At 39.6% G+C, this 22455-nt stretch overlaps 1 protein-coding gene, 1 long non-coding RNA gene and 2 other non-coding genes across 7 annotated transcripts; 1 reads left to right on the top strand and 3 right to left on the bottom strand.

The window, feature by feature from the left end:
* Positions 1–1279: 1279 nt before the first annotated feature.
* LOC118826198 lies at positions 1280–3164 on the bottom strand. The gene is made up of 3 exons (XR_005008727.1): positions 3063–3164; positions 2083–2207; positions 1280–1723 (listed from the first exon to the last, which is right to left on the bottom strand). It is a non-coding gene; the product is annotated as an uncharacterized LOC118826198 (long non-coding RNA).
* Positions 1810–1946, bottom strand: LOC118826804. The gene has a single exon (XR_005008806.1). It is a non-coding gene; the product is annotated as a small nucleolar RNA SNORA13 (small nucleolar RNA).
* LOC118826803 lies at positions 2803–2937 on the bottom strand. Its single transcript, XR_005008805.1, has one exon. It is a non-coding gene; the product is annotated as a small nucleolar RNA SNORA13 (small nucleolar RNA).
* Positions 3165–4215: 1051 nt separating the features above from the next.
* pcyt1aa (phosphate cytidylyltransferase 1, choline, alpha a) lies at positions 4216–21367 on the top strand. Of its 4 annotated transcripts, none has more exons than XM_036597050.1 (9): positions 4216–4357; positions 9890–10023; positions 10113–10212; positions 11809–11925; positions 14052–14203; positions 15318–15396; positions 15612–15754; positions 17387–17575; positions 18148–21367. In XM_036597050.1, the coding sequence occupies exons 2-9, from the start codon at positions 9913–9915 to the stop codon at positions 18415–18417; spliced, it is 1161 nt and encodes a 386-aa protein (XP_036452943.1). In that variant the 5' UTR covers positions 4216–4357; positions 9890–9912; the 3' UTR covers positions 18418–21367. The 4 variants fall into 4 exon arrangements, with proteins under 4 accessions (XP_036452943.1, XP_036452942.1, XP_036452945.1 ...); XM_036597049.1 differs by having other exon boundaries at positions 9887–10023; XM_036597052.1 differs by having other exon boundaries at positions 4216–4372.
* Positions 21368–22455: the final 1088 nt, after the last annotated feature.

The raw sequence follows: 22455 nt of genomic DNA, 5'->3' as shown, positions 1-22455 counted from the left end.
GTGAGGAAGGACTTTTGTTTGTGGTTTTGGGTCCTGGGTTAGGCTGAAGACGTGAATTTTAACAAAAATAAACAAAATATTAATAAGTTAAAATAAGGTAATATATATATATATATATATATATATATATATATATATATAAAACAATAGTAATTAAAATATTAAATATTATTTAAAAAATGTGTAAAATAAATTTTAAAAATAAAAATAACTAAAAAAATGTAACTATATATATATATATATATATATATATATATATATATATATATATATATATATATATAATCAGCGAAGCGAAGGGTCAAGGTTTTCATTTTTTACATATAGTTTTACATTGTTCATTTGTTGTTTTATATATATATATATATACACACACACACACACACACACTCAGTTACTCAATTCTGGAGAACACTGAGGTTCTTTAAAAGCCTGAGCCGCCCCAGAACGTCACCCCGTATAAAGCCAACCTTACATATGTATATATAAATATACATACATATACACACACACACACATACTGCATACTATATTTAAAAAAAAAAATTTAAACTTTTGAGGTTATCTTGCGCTCTGATGACCCTTCGCTTGAACGACACTGCGAGGCTGTGCTCCAAAATGCATGGTTCGCACAGTTCAGATGAAAATTCAACGAAACTGAGGGCAGATTTTAAACTGGCGCCACCTACAGACAAGGGCTGCAACAGCAGCAACCTCAAGGGTTTGTCCCAATCCACGCACTTCTACCCTAAGAAGTGCGCCACAACAGCACTCCAAAAAGATACAAATAATATAGAAATACATAAACACGAATAAAATGGAGTATAGATAAAACATATTAAAAATAAATTACACAAAAATAGTGCAACTTGTTCGAGAATATAGCCGCACTAGGCAATTTTACTTTGTAGCAGCAAGGCATAACATTTCCCACCAAAATAGTCCATAAAAGTGCAGATAAAATACTTAAGGAGACTTTTCCAATGTACATCAGCTTTTTGAGTTACATTGCAATATCTAATCCACACATTCAGTATCATATTTGAGGATTCAATTTAGTTTTAAGCATTGATTACTGTACTTTCACCAGTTCATTTTTTTTTTTTTTCCCCCAGATGCCCCATTACTTCATCCTCAAACTCCATTCTGAATCAGGTGCAGATTTAATATAAAAACAGCAAAATTGCTTATTTCTATAATAACTTATTACTAGGTTTTATATTATATACAGTAAACAGCACAACAGCGCATAAAGACAAGCAGAGAAATGAGAGTTTTGAAGATTACTTTATTCAAATCAAGACAAATCAGAAGCAAACAAGTGAACTTAGACACTGAGCAAAAGTCACAGAACTCTTAACTGTGAAGAAGTGTGACTGCACTGGCAGACACACTTAGAAAGGGACAGAAGAGTGTCCCTGATCTTTGTAGGACCTTTGAAGGTCACAGGTATGGACACCTTTACATAAAGTATGCTTGTACTGACACCACTGTTAAACAAGAAACAGGTGATACAAAGAAGTGTGCTTCGTGCTTTTTCAGCTATGCATTCTGAATAGAAACCTGTATATAACAGGACTCCCTTCTGTGCACTGTATTTCGGTAATCACAGCAGATAAAGAACATTTTGAAAGTGATCTACTGAGCTTTCTGCAACGCAGCACACATTCATTACATGAAATGACTCATTAGTCAAGCTGTTTATATCCCCTTAGTCAGCCACCTGCAACAAGAGAAAGAAATCATGAGCACATCATATACAAAAAATGAAAGCACGTGTTATCTAGTACATTCATTTACAGGAGAGCTGAATGTTCTTGTCACAGCAGGAGCAGCAGGAATCAGCAAGACTTCCAGGCTCAGACCACGCCGTGAAAAGATTTACTGTGTGCCTTAGATGACACCACATTCATCACATGGAAAAATGAACGGGCAACACAAAGGCAAGCCCGGGCGGCGGCCATGCGGAACGTTTAGACCATCTGCGAAAGTTTAAGCCGCCCCAAAACGTGACCCCGTATGAAGCCAACATTATGTACAAATCAGCGATAGCTGTGATTAATCGTTAAAATCTGATCTAACCTGTGAAACATGGCCTGTTCAAGCACATCCGCTGTCCTCATGGTGTCAGCAACAGGCCATGCTCCCAGCATCAAGACTAAGATGGCCCCAGCAGGCCATTCTCCACACTGGCCTCACATCGCTACCTGCAGCAGAGAGAGAAAGCACATGAATTCACCCACCGACCAAGAATTATACGGACAAACTGTGGTGCATATTCAGCGTTCCACACTCTTAAATACGGTTCTTTAAGGGGTTTTTTATTACTGGGAATGGACCTATTCAAAACGATTTCCTACTTAAATGGTTCTTTGCATGGTGAGATGGTTCTTCAGATTGATAAAATGTGTCATATGGTTCTACATAGAACCTTTTTGAAAATTGTTCCATATAGCACCACCAAAAGAGCTGTTCTATTGTCACAAAATCAAGCTTACAGCAATAGAACCCTTTTTGGTGCTATATGGGCCATTTTTAAAAAGGTTCTGTGTAGAACACGTTCTCCATCAACAGAAGGGTTCTTTTATTTTTGATGTCAAGCTTATGACAACAGTAGAACCCTTTCATGTTTGGTGCTATATAGAACCATTTTCAAAAAGGTTCCAGATGCAACGTTCTCCCTCAATCTGAAGAACCATTTCACCATGCAGAAGAGCCACTTAAGCATGAAATGGTTCTATATAGAAATCACCCCCTTGACTAAAGAACGCTTGCAGAACCATCTTTTCGTATAAGAGTACATTATGTTCTTGCCACAGCACTAATAAGGAAATAACCAAGATATTCCATCACATTAGGCTGTTACAAGAGTTACTGTGCGCCTTATTTGACACCACATTCATCTAGATGAAAATGAATGGGCAACACATAAAGGCAAGGCCAAAAAACTGGAATCAACACTTTTTTTGATTGAACTACTAAATTAACTAGAGGATCAAAGGCAGCTTAGACATCGGCACGAGCCACATTCGAGGAAAACACATGTATGTAGATTTACTTACCTATCCTTAGCCATAAGCAGGTAAAACGCTGTAAATAACTTCATATCTAGTATACATCTTAGCTCACTGAGCTCCACGTGGTTCCTCCCTACTAAGCAACGCTGCAGGGTTTTTTTGAGCCCTATAAGGACCACTAGGTGACCATCAAAAAGCCAGAATATGTGCCTATCTTTGCCCGCATGAAATAAGATCAACGATATAAACTAAATCTTGTCTGATACCATATATATATACAGTTTTTCATTCAAAGTTTTATCAATTTTGAGATAACAATAAAGAGTGATTTTTAAATATAGATGAGTCTTCATATAAGACAAACGCAGTTCTTTCGCATTGTGTCTTTTATTTTGAAAAGTAGTGAGCGTGGGCGCTGTCCAAATTCTGAAGTGCACTCTCTCGCAGTTCCGCTTGATAGCGCTGCCGATTTTTTGTTTAACTCTGAATTGTTGTTTTCTTTTCTGAGCTTTTTTTCCAATCATTTCATTAACAGAGGTAGCACAGTCTCGAGTTTAGACAAAGGTCGCTGTTTATTCACTTCTACACGACACCTAATAAAACGTTAGCTCGCCCCCTTGCGCCCTACAGCGTCGTTCCCTAGGGGACGCAGCTAGGGGTAGTGAGAAAGGGCTTTTATTTGTGTGTTTTGGGTCCTGCCGTAGCGCTTTTAAAGGTTAAACTAAAGAGGTCAATTTTAACCCCCAAATAATAAATAAATAAATAAATAAAATACTGGTAATAATAGGCTAAAAAAAATAAAAAGGTGAAAAAATATAAAAATATATAAAAAATAAAAACGATACAGACTTTGTAAAACAAATAAAAAACTAAAATAGAATCACTAAAAAATAATAGAAAAAAATAAATACGTACATAAAAATAAAGAAAACAATAAAATATTAAATAAATAAAACCTTCGTTGTTATCTGGTTGGTCGGCTAAGTGAAAAATATAAAGGTGAAATATAAAGAGGCAGAATGTGTAACATAAATAAATAAATAAATAAACGAAAATAAAATAACTAAAAATATGTTATAAATTATATCACTAACAAATAAAGAAAAAATAAATATTAAACAAATTCCAAATATAAAACTGTGTTTAAAAAATAAATAAAACCTTCGAGGTCAATTGTGCCCTGACGACCCTTCGCTATTCTGTAGCTGTCTACGACATTTGCGAACGGCGTCGGTCGGACGCTGCGAGGCTGTGCTCCAAACCACACGGTTAGCAGAATTCAGATGAACATTTAAACAGGTTATAAACAGAGCCTGGCTGTAAACTGAACACGGCAGAGGGTGAGTAACTAACAGGTAAACTCACGTTAGTTCTGTAAGTTAACTCGTCTTAACGCTGTTAGGCTGTCAGGCTGAAGTTCGTTTCTTGTTCGCCAGCTTTTTAATTCGAATTTTACGTTCCACCTTAAATGCTGCGCCCGGGCAGCGGCGGTGTAAAGCGGTGTACCCGCGCTAGAATGGAACAGCTGCACCGTTTAAGGTGGAACGGAAAATTAGAGTAAGAAGCTGGCGAGAAAGAAGTTAACTTCAGCTTCATTTAATAGGTAACGTTAGTAACGTTAGTTAGGCAGGTTTATGTGTGTTGTTGTGCGTGACGTCTGCTTTAAAATCAGTCATTTCCGATTATAATGTCGATTTGTTTGTTGCTGATATGTTCAGTAAGACAGGCAGTCTGTCTAACTAGCAAAGCCTTACATGCCTATAAGGAACTACATGAACTCAGCAAGCTGGCTTAAGCTGAGACCTTATAGACCCTCTTATGGATCAGTGGATTAAAGGGGAGCTCCACCAGTCTTTCAAAATTTCTGACTTATTCAGTAAACAAAGTCATTCAGAGATTTTGATTTGAAATGACGATTTCCAGTGAAACTTACAGACTTCTTTACAGATTTCTTTACGCTGGTGGTGATAGGAACCAGGGGTCACCATGTCAACAACATAAATATAGCCATTACATTTGCTGTCCAAAACCAACAGTGAACCTACACGAGTCTTCTGAGTTGTATATTGAATGTTGATGATGGTACAACAGTGGAAAATACAATTTAGGTCAAAACATTAACCCGAAACTATCATAGAACGATGTCTCATGCATCAGTCGACTTATTCATAACCATTTCATGTAATAACTTTCTTTGAGGGAGCTTTTAGAGGTGGACGTCTGGTTCCTATCACGGCCACTTTGAACAATTCTGACTCGGTAAGTTTCTCTAGAACGGAGCGTTTCACACCAAACCACTCTGAATGACTTTGTTCACATCTTAACACTTTAATAATGTGGGGCTTTTGAAAAACTGGTGGAGTTCCCCTTTAAGCTGAGACTTTATAGACCTTCATATGGGTCAGTAAGTAAGTGGATTTCAAAAATGCTCTCCTACAGAAGTGTTTTAGTGAAGTTTGCTGGATGGCACATGAATGAACAGGCTGGCTGGGTGGGTTTTAAAGCCAGCCAGCCTGACCATAACTTACTAACAAAGCCAGCTGCTATTTCTGACCCGCCTGCTCTACATGTCTGACCAGCTGCTGGGGTCACTTTTGGTAGCTATGCAAAGGCCTCATCCTGGGACAGTCATTCACACAGTATGCAGGTGAACAGGACACATTTAACTGCTTTCCAGCTCTAACACAGCCTTTTTATCTGACAGAGAGCCTGAGCAATGCATGTTCAGAATTAGACTTTAAAGTGTATATTTGCATATTAATAGCAATAGTAGAACCCTTTTCAGAAAGGTTCTATAGCATCTAAAGAACCATTTCACCGTGCAAATAACTCTTCAGTCGTGCCAAGGGTTCTTTGAGTGTTTATGGTTCTGTATGGTACCATTTTCTTTACTAAAGAACCCTTGAAGAACCATCTTTTTTAAGAGTCTATGGACAGCTTATGGATATGCAGGATTACTACACATATATTGTCTTTTTTGTCCTTTCTTTATAACCAGTTAAAGGGGAACTCCACCTACATTTCAAAATTTCTGCATCATTAAATCTTAATGCTGTGCACGAAGTCATTCAGAGTGGTTTGCTCTGTTCTAGAGAAACGTGCCCAGTCAGAATTGTTCACAGTGGTGGTGACAGGAACCAGGCATCCGAATAGTTTAATGCCTTTAAAAGCTACATCACACAAAGTTGTAACCAGTGAAACTGGTTGTGAATATTTTGTCTGATGCCCGAGACGTTTTATGATAGGTTTGAGAAAAGACTTTGGCCTAAAATGTATTTTTAATAGCCATTTATGGCAGAAAGGGTGCTTTAAGGCAAACAGACTCCAGAGAAGGTCTATTTTTCATATTTACCATTTTACTAACATCAACATTAGATATAAAACAAATACACACCGATCAGGCACAACATTCTGACCACCTCCTTGTTTCTACACTCATTGTCCATTTTATCAGCTCCACTTACTATATAGGTGCACTTTGTAGTTCTACAGTTACAGACTGTAGTCCATCTGTTTCTCTGATACTTTGTTAGCCCCCTTTTACCCTGTTCTTCAGTGGTCAGGACCCCCATGGACCCTCACAGAGCAGGTACTATTTGTGTGGTGGATCATTCTCAGCGCTGCAGTAACACTGACGTGGTGGTGGTGTGTTAGTGTGTGTTGTGCTGGTCTGAGTGGATCAGACACAGCAGTGCTGCTGGAGTTTAATAGCAGTCACTGAATTATGAGGCTTTTCGGTTATTAACTATGTAGTTACCCTGCAGTGACTTCATAGAGCCCAGAAATAATGTGTGCCCATGTTAGCTGAGCTAAATTAGATGTATTTAAGGATAAAAATGTTAAAATGTGCCTGATCAGACTCTGAGATAATTCCAGAAAGGAAGATGTGTAAGTAACCTATTGCCTCAGTGACTCAGCGGAGGTAGATATTTCCTCTCTCTGCTTCCTTGTGAAATGTAATCCCGTTACGCTCGATGTGGGAAGTGTCTGCCAGGTTTCTGATTCATGCAGCAAGAGTCTTAGTATGAAATCTGCTATGTATAACTCATTGTAACCAGGGCAGCAGAAGCATTATGAGGTTTTTAGGTCCTCTGAGGTCCTCGGGTTATTAATACATTACGAAACTGAAGCTTGTGTTTTAAGTTCTCAATGATTTCGCTCTTATGCAGAGTAATATTGTGTTATTAAGCATCTTAATAAATCAACACCCATGATATTTGTGCATTTAAGTGGAGTAATTGAGTCACTATAGCGGAAATAGTATAGTGGTATACTGTGTTGTGTGGTACTGTTTGACTCTGTGGCCTCCAAGCTCTGCTGACTAGAGATGGGCAATATGGCAAAAATGCTAATATATCTAGTATATATAATGATATACTTAAAGAAATGTTCACAATACACCCCATATATCCTGATATATTCTGACATCTGATTAGCTGGGACAGAGGAAAAAGAACCCATAGTGCTACATTACAAAAATAAAACTATCAGAAGCTGTTAACACATACGTTTTTATTCAATATTCGGCCCTAAACCCAGTTAAACTGGACTAATCTGGTCTCTTTATAATGAAGCATGCAGTTGGTCAGTGTTTTACAAGTACAATGATCTGCACAATAAGTTCAGAAAAGCATATTGAATCGTTTTGTGACATAATTTATCATGATAACGATGTGTATTGTAAAATTTCCCAGCGCTAATGCTTACGTTAGGTTAGTTAACATCCACCAAACACCAAATAAAAAGGTTTAATTTCGCCTTTCTGTTCCTCCAACACCAGGAACATCACTCCCTCAGATCTGATTCATTATTATCTAGACCCGAGTCACTTCGTTTCGCCAGAATCCGGTCTGTTCTGAGGTGAAAAGAGCTGTTAGCAATCTAGCTAAGCTTGCTAACCAGTGCCTCCCTCCTAGCAGCACCTGCTAATGTTCAGCAGTCGTTGTTTGATTGATGGTTTGACGTCTATTGAGTGCTGGACTGCGTTCACTTATTTAGTGACAGTGTTAGTGAACTTTTTATTTGATAGATTGGTTTTGTTTGATTGTTTTCTGTAGAACTAATCAGTGAATAAAGCCTAAAGCCAGTTCGGCAGCCCTCAGCATAGTCCGCTAACCGTGCCAAGTAAACCGTGCTCAGTTTGTATGCGTTCCACGTTGAGGTCTGGGTATGTTCTTCCGTCCTTCGGGCCACTGTGGCTTTAATTCTATGAGGCATCCTGTGCAGAATGCAACAAGGCCTGGAGAATACCAATACAATTCGAAAGATGTAAAGGTTCTCAGAAAGAGCCCTAAATTGGTGGAGAACCATTACATTATGCTATAGAAGGGTCTTTCAAAGACCCTGTAAAAGGCTCTTCACGCGTACACATCAGGGAACCAGAAGTAGTTCTCCTGTGGTGTTGGTCATAGAATCTTTTGGGGCACCTCTTTTTAAAAAGTGTAGCTGCGTTTGTTTATCATGGTGTGAATCGTGGCCAAGTGGGTCGTGTGGTGTCTAGTAGCGCTCCTGAAACTCAGTCTGTCACAGATGTTTTGGGTGGATCCAGTGTCACTGGATTGGTGGCAGAGTTGCTTTGTGGTTTGTGGTAGAGCTACATGATATGCAGTACGGCGCAAAAGAGACCTCCTTTCATTAGTTTTCCAGTTCCAATTACGGTATTCATTTTTCAGTATCAGGAAAAAAGATATATATATATATATATATATATATATATATATATATATATATATATATATATATATATATATATATATATATATATAATATATATCATTGTAAAGTTGGAACTGTGCAAATTAAAAATAACATTTGCGCAAATCTTTGTGCAATTGTGGTACATTAACCTTGTAAACTGGTAAACTGATAAATTGGGAACTTGTTGGACATCCCATTCCTTAACCATAGGCTTTAACATAGGGATGCCCCCCTGCCCTTTTGCGACCATAACAGCCTCCACTCTTCAGGGAAAGCTTTCCTCAAGATTTTGCAGTGTTTCTGTGGGAATTTCATTCAGTCAAAAGAGCATTTGTGACGTCAGGCAGTGATGTTGGACAAGAAGGCCTGACTCACAGTCAACGTTCCAATTCATCCCAGGGGTGTTCAGTGGGGCTGAGGTCAGGCCACAGGAGCTCCTCCACATCAGACAAACCATGTCTTCATGGAGCTCGCTTTGTGCTCAGGGGCTCAGTCATGCTGAAACAGGAAAAGGCCTTCAACAAACCGTTGCTGCAAAGCTGGAAGCATATAATTGTCTGAAATGTCTTAGCATGCTGTAGCATTAACATCACCCTTCACTGGAACTAAGGGGTCCAAACCCAGAAAAACAGCCCCAGCCTATTATTCCTCCTCCACCAAACTCTACTGTTGGCACTGTGGATTCCGGTAGATGGCGCTCTCCTGACATCTGCTAAACCCAGATTAGGTGACATACTTTATGCCACTCCAGCTGACACTTGGCATTGCACATAGTCATCCTAGGACTGTGTGCAGCTGCTCAGCCATGAAAACCCATTTTAGGAAGCTCCCAGCACACAGTTCTTGTGCTGATGTTGCTTCCAGGGGCAGTTTGGAACTCTGTAGTGTGTGCTGCAATTTTTTACACTCTTATGTGCTTCTGCAATCAGCAACTCTGCTCTGTGAGTTTGTGTGGCTGAGCTGTTGTTGCTTCTTTGGAGATTGCATGGATATGAGCTTGATTTAATAAACCTGTTAGGAGTGGGTGTGGCTGAAACAATTAGCAGGGGTACTTTCGGCCATATTGTGTAGAAATTGGGGTCACAAAACATAGCAATATAACTTTAATTTGGATATTTTGTCCATATCCTGCCACCCTGGTTTGTTGTCATGATTTATTTGGTGTTGTCCAGCAGGAGCAGGGCTTACTGTTTTGGGAATGGAGGCACACACTTCAGGGCGACCCATCTCCAGGAAGAGGAGGAGAGAGGGATCAAACAGAGATGCAGAGGAAGGCGAGAGGCCGCTCAAGCTGAGACGCCACACTTTGGTAAGTGAGATAAAAGAGCAAGGCTCTCTGTTTGTACGCCTGTAGGAGAAAAACGACTGTGAACCTGGGCTGCTTTTCGCTCTCCGCAGGGTTTAAGAGATCCAGCGCCCTACGCTGACCAGCTCGAATCACTGGAAGACAAGCCATATAAACGAGTCAGCATGGAAGAGGCTAAAAGAGGAACACCATGTAAGAATTCCAGATAATTCAGTGGTGGAGATGTAAACAAAGTCATTCAGAGTGGGATAATGTGAAATGATTCATTGTAGAGAAACCAGCTCAGATTTCTATACAGTGGTGGTGATAGGAACCAGGGGTCACCATGACTACAACACAAATATAGCCATTTTAAGTTTTTTTCATATATTATATAATATAAAACATTGACTAAGTCATTGAACAATTATTCATAGTCATTTTGTTTATTACCTTTATAAGAAGGGGCTTTTAGAGACATTAAAACTGAGTTCAGACGTCTGGTTCCTATCACCACTGCTGTGAACAGTTCTGACTCTGTGAGTTTCTCTAGAACGGAGCATTTCACACCAAACCACTTTGAATGACTTTGAGTGTGTTTACATCTACTTAATAATCCGATAACTGCACAAAATCAGATTTTGGCAGTAATCTGATCAAAGTGTTTACATGCACTTGAGTAATCAGATAAGGGGGAAACTCCAGGTCTACATGAGTCAGACAGTAATCAGATTTCTGCTCTACAACTAGCCAATAAACTCACAGAAGACGTGACGTAAACATAATGTACAACTCAAACTTCATACTTTGAGGCTTTTTTTTTTAATAAACATTGAGCCACTTTACCTGAAAATATGAACATGCATCATCTAGAAGATGAAGAATATTTAAACCCTTCATTTCGTCCAGTATGTATTTGGCTTCAGCGTCGCTCCAAAAGTGTTAAGCTGCATCTCGTGGCGACGCTGCTTGCTTATATCCGGTCCCACCGTCTGTTTTCGCACATGCTCAGACTGAGAAATCTGAAAGAGATCAGAGTAAGAGTTTACATGCACTGAGAAATCTGATCACTGAGCTAAAATCCAGCTCTTTATCAGATTTCTTAATCAGATTTCTAGACCTTACTCTGATTTAAGAAATCTTAGGGTGCTGTTTACATGACCACTTGAATAATCAGATGACTGCAGAAATCGAATTATGATCGGATTATTGAGCGCATGTAAACACATTCTTTGTTCTTAACTAGTTAATTATACGGAACTTTGGAAAAATCAGTGAAATTCCCCTTTAACGCCTACGAAGGTTACTATATTGATTCACGTAAAGAATTAAAAGTTTGTCTCTTAACCCAAATGTAGTCCATCAGCCTAGACCTGCATCCTTAGCTTTGCACTAGAGCTACAAGGCTAATATAGCTAACAAGTAATGGGAACTTGCACATGTCTAATAGACTTGCTTATGCTTTTTCTGACATACTGTTACCTATAAACACGAGCTGAAGTACATTAGCATAGCTAGAAACAGTAGTAGCAGCTTGTTTAATGTTGCTTAAGCTTTTGTTGCTTGTTAACTACATTAGCCGTGTGGCTCCTGTTCAAAACTAAGGAAGCAAATTTCAAATTGCAGACATGCCTCAGCTGATCGAGTTTTTTGTACAAACTTAATATTTACAGCAAAGGCTTTTTCTTTAATACATCAACAGATGTTACTGTTTGGCCAGTAAGCTCACATAAAGAATGAAGAAAACACACTGTTAAAAATAGTATTAGTTTTTTTATTTGTTCTTTCATTTGTATTGTCTCCTCTCAGCTGACCGGCCGGTGAGGGTGTACGCTGACGGCATCTTCGACATGTTCCACTCAGGACACGCCCGCGCCCTCATGCAGGCCAAAAGGCTCTTCCCCAACACGCACCTCATTGTCGGTGGTAGGTTTAGATTTTACACTCTGATGTCTGACTGACTGCAAAATGGGATCTAATGGGAAACTCCTTGTTTCTACGCTCATTGTCCATTTTATCAGCTCCACTTACTATATAGGTGCACTTTGTAGTTCTACAGTTACAGACTGTAGTCCATCTGTTTCTCTGATACTTTGTTAGCCCCCTTTTACCCTGTTCTTCAGTGGTCAGGACCTCCACAGGACCCCTACAGAGCATGTCTTAATTGGGTGGCGGATCATTCTCAGCACTGCAGTAACACTGACGTGGTGGTGGTGTGTTAGTGTGTGTTGTGCTGGTCTGAGTGGATCAGACACAGCAGTGCTGCTGGAGTTTTTAAACACCTCAGTGTCACTGCTGGACTGAGAATAGTCCACCAACCAAAAATATCCAGCCAACAGCATCCTGTGGGCAGCGTCCTGTGACCACTGATGAAGGACTAGAGGATGACCAACACAAACTGTGCAGCAGCAGATGAGCTATCGTCTCTGACTTTACATCTACAAGGTAGACTGACAAGGAAGGAGTGTCTAATAGAGTGGACAGTGAGTGGACACAGTGTTTAAAAACTCCAGCAGCACTGCTGTGTCTGATCCACTCAGACCAGCACAACACACACTAACACACCACCACCACGTCAGTGTTACTGCAGTGCTGAGAATGATCCGCCACCCAATTAAGACATGCTCTGTAGGGGTCCTGTGGAGGTCCTGACCACTGAAGAACAGGGTAAAAGGGGGCTAACAAAGTATCAGAGAAACAGATGGACTACAGTCTGTAACTGTAGAACTACAAAGTGCACCTATATAGAAAGTGGAGCTGATAAAATGGACAATGAGTGTAGAAACAAGGAGGTGGTCATAATGTTATGCCTGATCAGTGTATGCACCCATGAGAGACAGGAAAATGAAGCAGTGTACACGGTTAGACAATCTTCAGGTTAACTCTGTCACTGAATTATTCTCTGTGTTGGCCCACTTCAGTTTTGTACCGTGTGACTGTGGAATTAGCTTTAGTGCTATTTTTAGAAATCAGCACACCAGTCAGAACCATAATATGCAGCATTTCTGAAACTTGGATCAAATATAAATCTAAGTGTCTTGAACTCAGAGTACTGTGAAACAGTCAGACCATCCTTCATTCATTTTATTTTCAGTCAAAACAGCCAGCCAGCAGAAAATTACACAAAAGCCTCAATAACTAAATACAGTATCATTTTTCCATGTTTGGTGTGTCCAAACTTCATTACAGCTTCCATTCTTTTCAGGAGACTCGCTTTCAGTTCCTCAAAGAATCTGCAGACACGCCTCCAAAGTTCAGTCTTAGAAGCTGGTTGATAATTTTCTGAAGTAATCAAACACATTCAGTGGTGTTGAGGTCTGGACTCTGGGGTGGTCAGTCCATCGTTCAGCTTCTTTGTTTGATGTGTCCGTCTCCTTTTCTCAGTGAGGTTCTTCTTGACAGCTACACATCTTTCAGACCCACAGCGCTGAGTCATCTTCTCACAGTGGAAGGATGGACAGAAACACCTGTGGATGTTTTCAGATCTGAAGCAGCTTGATTTTCTCCTCTCTCTCAAAGATGAAAGCTTTAAGTGCTGTTTATCTGATGGGGGCAGTTTTGGGGTCTACCAGGTCTTCCAGGTGGTTGTTAGCAGCCCAATTTTTTCTGTAGCTTTTAATCATTTTCCGAACTCCAGTGTTTGTTTACTTATTTTCACTTTGACTTTCTTGTTCCTTATGCAAGTGGATTATCTGATATCTAATCATCTCAGAAATATCTCCTGAAAAATGAATAACTTGTACTTAATGGCTGTTTCGACTGGAAATTTAATAAATGAACGGTGCTCTCTGGCTTCTGCACAGTACTATATACTGAATTATTCATGTACGTTCAAATGAAACTTCATTTATGATTTACTGTGTTGATTCTGCACACTGTTATTTGCTCGTCTCTGTTGTAAATGGCAGTGAATTCCATGAATTTCTGAACACTGAACCAAATCTCTGCGTGGTTGGCTGAGTCATAGTGAATTGCTGCCCTTATCTAAACTCTTTCTTGTTCTGAGAACTTGTTGGCTCTCTGTGTTATTCCCCTCCTGGTCTTTTCCTCAGTGTGCAGTGACGAGCTGACGCACAAGCTGAAGGGCTTCACAGTGATGAACGAGGATGAGCGCTACGATGCAGTCACACACTGCCGCTATGTGGACGAGGTGGTCCGCAACGCCCCATGGACCCTCACGCCGGAGTTCCTCACCAAACACCGAGTGAGTGGCAGAGAGGACAGTGGGACACTGGCAGGGCAATATATAGCCAGTACTGGCTATATATTATTCTATATCGTTCAACATCACTGCAATCATAAGGCACTCTCCTGTCTATTGATGGTGCTCCTGAGTCCAAAACGAATGGGTTTCAATGGGGCTTCTGTCCAAAATTGTAAATAAGTGGTTAAATGCACTAATTTTTCACAGCATGAAATACATCAACACTGCTGTCATATTTCACTTTTATAATAGTGTCTTATTTACACTGTGATGTCAGTGAGAGTGAAACGCTTTACTCAGCCAGTGAGCTGATCAGCCTCCTAACCAATCAGCATTCAGTAGCAGCAATGCCAACCAGTCAGCACTCAGGAGCAGTAATGCTGACCAGTCAGTTCTTAGTAGTAATAATGTTAACCAATCATCACTCAGTAACAGCAGTGCCAACCACTCAGCACTCAGTAGCAGTAAAGCCAACCAATCAGCACTCAGTAGCAGCAATGCCAACCACTCAGCACTCAGTAGTAGTAATGCCAACCAATCAGCACTCAGTAGTAGTAATGCCAACCAATCAGCACTCAGTAGCGGTAATGCCAACCAGTCAGCACTCAGTATTGGTAATGCTAACCACCCAGCACTCAGTAGCAGTAATTCCAACCAGTCAGCACTCAGTAGCAGTAATTCCAACCAATTAGCATTCAGTAGCAGTAATGCTAACTAATCAGCACTCGGTAGCAGTAATTCCAACCAATCAGCACTCAGTAGCAGTAATGCCAACCACTCAATACTCAGTAGCAGTAATGCTAACCAATCAGCACCCAGTAGCAGTAATGCTAACCAATCAGCACTCAGTAGCAGTAATGCTAACTAATCAGCACTCAGTAGCAGTGATGCCAACCAATCATCACTCAGTATCTGTAATGCTAACTAATCAGCACTCAGTAGCAGTGATGCCAACCAATCATCACTCAGTATCTGTAATGCTAACTAATCAGCACTCAGTAGCAGTGATGCCAACCAATCATCACTCAGTATCTGTAATGCTAACTAATCAGCACTCAGTAGCAGTAATGCTATACACTCATCTTTATAACTCCTTCTCTTTTGATACCCCCAGATTGACTTTGTAGCCCATGATGACATCCCATATTCATCCGCAGGGAGTGATGATGTTTATAAGCACATTAAGGAGGCTGGTGAGTCTGTCTCGCTGCTCCGTCTCTGGAGGAGCAGATACTGTAGTACATGATATAACATACCAGACCTGCATGGCAGGAATGTACATCTCTGATTGAGGTTAATGTACTTGTATCTTTTTTTCCTGTTTACAAGCATGGATGTAGGATTAATGTTTTTCAGCCCAGTCATAAAACAGCAACGCATCTGTTTTAATCCTCTTGGATCTTCACAGGAATGTTTGCTCCAACCCAGCGGACGGAGGGCATCTCAACCTCTGACATCATCACACGCATCGTCAGGGACTACGACGTGTACGTGAGGCGAAACCTCCAGCGTGGCTACACCGCCAAGGAGCTCAATGTCAGCTTCATCAACGTGAGTTCACCCATCTCATTGTCCTCTCACCACAACTTCTGACCCCAAGACCCCTGACATACTGTTAACCATTAAACATATGGTCAGAAGAATGTCGCATAACTAAATATATTGTAGTAGCCGAACTTTAGCTAGTGATGTGTCGTTCCCTAATGAGTGGTCTCTTCGACTCTTTTAGGTGAAATTTCGGAGCTGACTCATATTATAGAGCCAAGTTTTTGTTTGTTTTTGCACGTTAACATGTTAAAAAGGGGTAGATCTCATAACACTGTAGCTGATCCCCCCTCCTGGATCTCCCTAGAACATTCCGGCTACACCCCCTCATTATATATATATATATATATATATATATATATATATATATATATATATATATAATATTTAAAAGAACAAATCTATTTAAATCCAGTTCATTAATAGAGATAGTAATAAGCTAAATATGTAGAAAATCATCTTTTATATTAGTTTCTATTGGGAGGTGTCTGTCCCAAACCCTAACCTCTAAATTTACACTTGTAAAAATAATACTTACATTTTTTTTGTATTTTTTATGCTGTTTTTTAAAACATCTTGTCAACTTTCTTTTAAATTGAAGTTAATAAAGGGTTTATTAAGGGTTTAATTTTCAACTAAAATAAATGTATCCAAAAATTGCTGTCCCACGTTTTCATGTCATTCCCGAAACACAGTTTTAGTGTGTGGGCGGGGCCTTATTTTATATCTTAGAGCAGAAAGTGAGGCTGCATCCCTGTCCCTCATGGCCACATGGTGAGCAGTTAGATCCCATTGTTTTCAAGTAAAAGTGTCCCAAAGTCTGTAAATCAGTGTGGAACATTAAGAATTGTCACTACCGAAACACATATTTGCTGCAGTTATTTCCTTTTTGGTTTAAGAAGTCCAAAATGTGTTCTCAACTTTGTTTTTGAACCAGTTTGGTCCATATAAGGACAAACTATAGCACTAAAAACTTATGTCTGATGAGATCTAATGAAAATAAGAAGAGGTATTTAATAGAAACTGATACTGCAAAAATTCTGGGTAGCACTACGATATTAATATTAATCTAGACAGTGAGTTTCTGCTCTTTCTTTGAGTTTAAGAAGTGTGAGAACTGAGAACAGACAATCATATCAATAAAGTACTGTTTAACTAAATTATTGGAGTACAAAATTGAAAACTAAATTTTGAATATAAATATATGTCAGCCAATATTGCCTGTAATCGGTATTAGCCACAAAATTTTCATAGCAATAGGTCACGTCTCAGAAATGCCTTTTAGACTATACTTAAACTCTTCTGACGTCTGGTTCCTATCAACACCACTGTGAACAGTTCTCATACAGCAAGTTTCTCTAGAAAGAAGCGTTTCACACCAAACCACTCTGAATGACTTGGTTTACATCTCAGCCATTTAATTATGTAGAAATTTTGAAAAATCTGTGGAGTTCCCCTTTAACTAACTATATCATCAAGGATTAGAGGCGCTGTACTAAATCATATTAAGTTGTTTGCTAGCTTAGTTGTATGGCAATGATAAATATATCGCCGCTGTCCAGCAAAAATCTTCATTTTTGTTTTACTTTTTTGCATAATTTGAAAATTCAAGCGGCTGCTTTGGTTCCCACCACGCAGGAGAAGAAGTACCACCTGCAGGAGCACGTGGACAAGGTGAAGCAGAAGGTGCGGAACGTGGAGGAGAAGAGTAAGGAGTTTGTGCAGAAGGTGGAGGAGAAGAGCATCGACCTCATTCAGAAGTGGGAGGAGAAGTCCCGCGAGTTCATCGGCAACTTCCTGCAGATGTTCGGGCCGGAGGGAGCGCTGGTGAGCGAATCTAACTTTCTTACATTTTTCTTCTTTCTCTGATTTGATATCAAGGGTTACATGGACTAGGGTGGTATTGTGTGAATTTGCTAATTTAGCTGAATTTAGTTTTTACTGTTTAGCCTTTGTTTAAGTCAGGGCTGTCCAAAGTTAGTCCATGAGGACTTTTGATTTGGCCCACCAAAAAGTTACCTAAAGCCCACCCTCTTTCAATGAGAGGACAAACATTTTTTTAAACTACACATAATGTACTAAATTCTTATTTTTCTTTCTTTGTATTTTTGAAGTACTTTAAAAATACAAATATATTAACAAAATATAGTGTATTGGTATAAAATAATAATTTTGGAGCATTTCTATTGGTCCACTCAAAATAAAATTTGAACACAATGTAAAGGACAGCTGGTGTGTTAAAATGATGTAGAAAAATAAATCGAGAAAAATGGAGATGCATGATTTTTTTGGGAAAGCAAAAATATGTGTGTTTGTGTGTGTGTTTGTGTGTGTGTGTACACAATATAACAAGAGGGGCCCTGTTTTCTTCTGTAACATCATTCCTTTGCTGTGTGCAGAAGCACATGCTGAAGGAGGGGAAGGGTCGCATGCTGCAAGCCATCAGTCCCCGCCAAAGTCCATCCAGCAGCCCGACCCGCGAACGCTCGCCTTCGCCGACCTTCCGCCTGCCCTTTTTCACCAAAACCTCTCCACCCTCCTCACCCTTCTCCCGGCGCAGCAACACCGGCCCCCAGGCCATCAGCGAGGAGGAGGAGGATGATGATGATGATGACAACGATGATGATGATGATGACGATGACGTCGACGATGAAGAAGATGGCCTTTAAGCCGCTGGCAACAAAACTGCAGAAACCCAAACGGACTTTGTGTGCTAACAGCTCTCTGTCCCTCAATGAGTGAGTGAAACCAAAAAAACGGAGCACCGTGAGAGAAGCGCTCAGACCACACAGGTCAAATACAGGTCAAATACGGCTCTTATAGTACAAAGAGCCATGTAACGTACCAGGTGTGGGAATGTGTTTAGGCGTGCCAGTGTTCGGGCTTTAGCTGTTAGTCTTTTAATGGGTCAAGTTTGGGGGAAAAGGTTCTGTTTTTACTTCTCTATGATCAGTAAATACAATATGGATTCATTTTTAGTTTTTAAACGGAAGCCTGCAATCCAGTCCAGTCCTCAGCACCCTGTATGACGTTGGCCCTCCATACAATCAGAAACCCACCATTTGTGCTATTTTTAAAACGTGACATCATTCTCACCACCATCAGCGTCCAAATCAAGTAAAACAGTCTGGATCATTTGTGCTGCCAAAAGAAACATTTGTGCTAATTTATTTTTTGAATGAGTTGAGCTTTCACACGTTTCACAGCTTCTGACCAATGTTTAGGCTAAGTGCTAACTCTGAGCATGTATATGAGTAGAAATAGCATAAATCTGGACTGGTGTTTTATGTCCCATGGGGCTTAGCATCTCTAACCAACCTGGGTTTAAAATAAACAAGACAGCCTGTGGCTAAGCAGCTGACATGAGACATTACTGCACGTTTGGAGTTCAGGTCAGCAGTCTTGAACTTCAGTTAAGGTTTTAATAATGTGTTTAAAATACAGAAACAGAAGCTTTTATTAATTGACGACAATGAATAAATAAGGACAAAAAGTGCTGTTGATGCAAAGCACCACTGTTATGAAGCACCAGAAACTACTTGAGTGCTAATAGCTCCCCCTTGTGGAGAAACTTAAGCCTGCTAAACATGAGTGAGTCAGTCAGGCAGTCGCATGAAGTGCTTTGCATCTAAAAAGTGAGATAAATTGGCTAAAGAGTTTCCTCAGATCTTTTCACAGCTGTCCATTTTAGCCTGAGACAATTGCCTGGATGCAGTCACTTATAATGATGATAATAATAATAATAATAAAAAACGAAATATATAAAACAGTGAAAATAAAAATAGGACAAACCAGCAAAAACGTAGCACATCACTGGTTTAAAAGACTAGTTGGACTAATAGCAGTTATAGCCAGAGAAATGAAATAGATGAAAGCACAGTTGGTTCCTTTGTCAGCACGAATCAGGCTATTTTGGTTGTTAATGGCGTGCAGGGTGACATCGCTTGTTAGAAAATTGTTTAATATTTCTTTCTAGGACATTAACCGGCACTGTTGTGGCACAAATGAACTGAGTTTACATAAAATAAATCTACTCAAATTATTACAGCATGTAGGCTTCAGCATACGCCATGAAACCCAGTGTCCTCAACAAAGAACAGTTGGCCATGCAAGGCAATGAATTCCATTATTTCAGGTTACAAGCTTCTTGTTTGAATTTTTCCGTTCCAGCTTAAATGGTGCAACAGTTACATTCTTGTGCCCGTAGGCGCTAGAATGTAACTGCTGCACCGTTTAAGGTGGAACGGGAAAGTTGAAACTGGTGACGCAGAAGCTGACAGGTTTTTGCATTGCAGCATGTTTATTCACTATTTCTCATTTTATTTCCATTAAACTTAGTCTAAAAAAGGTCTTAGTAAAAATGAGCAAGTCTTCGATTTTAGCACTTCATTTTAGGCCTATTTAATCTTTGTTTCTTTATTTTCTGTAAAAATTTCAGCCTTTTTTTCCAATTTCGGTGTATCCTTACAAATAACCTGATAGCACAAGTCAGCACAGATTAACAGAAAATACCTTTGTCCTTTTTTCCTTCTTTTGTCAGTGAACCACAGCCACTCCACCAATTTAGATATTATTTTTCTCATTTTTTCCCTCATTCTCCCATCTTTTTTCTCTGATTTCCTCTATTTCTTTTATATGTTCAGACCTTTTCTGATTGCATGGGATGCCAACTTCACACAGGTGTGTAGAAGTCAAGAAACGTGGTCCTGCTGGGGGTCCATAAGGTCCTTGATCTCACTGTAAATCCATATCTCAGTGTTTCCGTGTCCTTTTTGACAACAGCAGTTTTGCTGGATCTGATTAGGATATGATGACCTGTCCACATTCTCTTCTTCAGAGTACAGTTGGGTCAGCATTACTGGATTAAAATGACACTAAAACAGGCTACTTGTCCAGCTGGGTGAGCCTGAAGCAGATTGCTGGTTTTGCACATTGAGGGTCTGAATACTCGAAACATTATAGCACTGCTGGGCCTCCATTCTTTTTAACTGTGTGTAATCAGTTGTTTTTTCCCATCTTTCATTAAAGCGAGTATTAATTCACTTTGGATTTTAAAAATTATAAAGGCTATTTTGTTTATTTATTTATTTAACATCCTATCCTAGACTTGATTTCACTGCACATTTTTCACAGTACCTGATTTGTGATCACTAATTCCCAGTTTAAGACCATCTTGGATGTGACGTCATCTTAAACTGAGATTTTAATTGTTTTGCTTGAGTTCAAGTCTGGTTAAGACAGCCTTGGGAAACTGTTAGTAGGTCAAACGTCTTGACATCTGTGGGACGATTTTAGTTTCACCATGTTTGGAATCTGTTAATGCACAAATGTATCACGTGTTTCACCATAATGCACTTGAATGGATGAGTTTGGCACAGGTCAGCTGAAGTCATAGATGGACATTCGCTTTCAGCAGTCTTACCCAGTTCAGTACGAGGCAGGATGAAGTGATTCTTGTGCTTCTGCCCAAGTAAATTCACTGTCGCACTGTTAGAGTTCACCACAGTGAGTGATGTCTGTAAACGTGTGATATGTTTGCACACGTTGAGTCTAGAAGCCGGTCTTTTGCCTTCCTTCTCCTGTCCTGTCAAAAAGACGAATAAACAACCTAATGTACAATGAGCTCATGAAATACTTATCATCAAATCTGCAGACACGCCTCCAAAGTTCAGTCCTAGAAGTGGGTTGCACTTTCTGCTTCTGGTCAATCATGGAATCCCACATTCAGTGTTGTTGAGGTCTGGACTCTGAGGTGGTCAGTCCATTGGTCTGGAATGAAAATATGTTGCCTGTCGCTGAAAACCTTTTATCTCCATTTTTGTCGTTTTTCAATTTTTGTCATAATTGTAAAATGCCTGTTGCTCTTTACATTGTGTGTAAATTCCATGATGAATGGACTAAAAGAAACAGCCTAAAATGACTTGGAAAAAAGTCTGGTTCCATTGACTTACATTAAAAGTAAAGTATGTTTTTTCCTTCTCCTGTAAAGTTACCATTTTGGAGATACGAGGTTTTCTTCTGACAACAGCGATATGCTTCTATGTAGCACCAAGAAGGGTTCTTCTGTTGTTACAAGCTTGACATCGTACGCAATAGCAGAACTTTTTTTGGTCCTATAGAACCATATTCAAAAAGGTTCAATATAGAACTGTATACATCACGTTCACAGCCTCATCAGCCTCGAGAACCATTTCACCATGCAAAGAACCATTTAAGCATGAGATGGTTTTATATGGAACTCATGGTTCTACATAGAACCATTCCCTTTACTGAAAACCCATCTTTTTAAGAGTGTATCTTTGGATGCTTTAGTGAAGTTCTGAAGTTCCAAATCCTCTGAAACAATCAAATCCATCTTACTATTCAAAGGAAATAACCTCACAGATAAACTGTATCTATCCATGAGAGTCTTTGAGCAATAATTACATGCTGTGTAAAAGTCAGAGGCCAAACGTCACTTAATTTCCAATTAAAATGGCCATTAAGTACAAGATGTTCATTATCCAGTATGTATTGTGTCCACTTAATTATAGCTTCTATTGTTTTGATGAGACTCACTTTCAGTTCCTCAAAGAATCTGCAGACTCACCTCCACAGTTCAGTCTTAGAAGCTGGTTGATGATTTTCTGAAGTAATCAAACACATTCAGCGATGTTGAGGTCTGGACTCTGGGGTGGTCAGTCCATTGTTCAGCGTCTTTGTTTGAT

The sequence above is a fragment of the Colossoma macropomum genome, unplaced genomic scaffold, assembly GCF_904425465.1.
Source record: "Colossoma macropomum unplaced genomic scaffold, Colossoma_macropomum, whole genome shotgun sequence".
Classification (NCBI taxonomy): Eukaryota; Metazoa; Chordata; class Actinopteri; order Characiformes; family Serrasalmidae; genus Colossoma; species Colossoma macropomum.
Note: the sequence above shows the minus strand (reverse complement) of the source record. Positions and strands in the feature narration are given on the sequence as shown.

Bases quoted from the DNA above. Each gene is read 5' to 3' on its own strand.
- pcyt1aa (XM_036597050.1), top strand. From the start codon at position 9,913: ATGGAGGCACACACTTCAGGGCGACCCATCTCCAGGAAGAGGAGGAGA. The intron at 10,024-10,112 runs GTAAGTGAGATA...CGCTCTCCGCAG, and splicing joins AGCTGAGACGCCACACTTTG to GGTTTAAGAGATCCAGCGCC. The intron at 17,576-18,147 runs GTGAGCGAATCT...TGCTGTGTGCAG, and splicing joins TCGGGCCGGAGGGAGCGCTG to AAGCACATGCTGAAGGAGGG.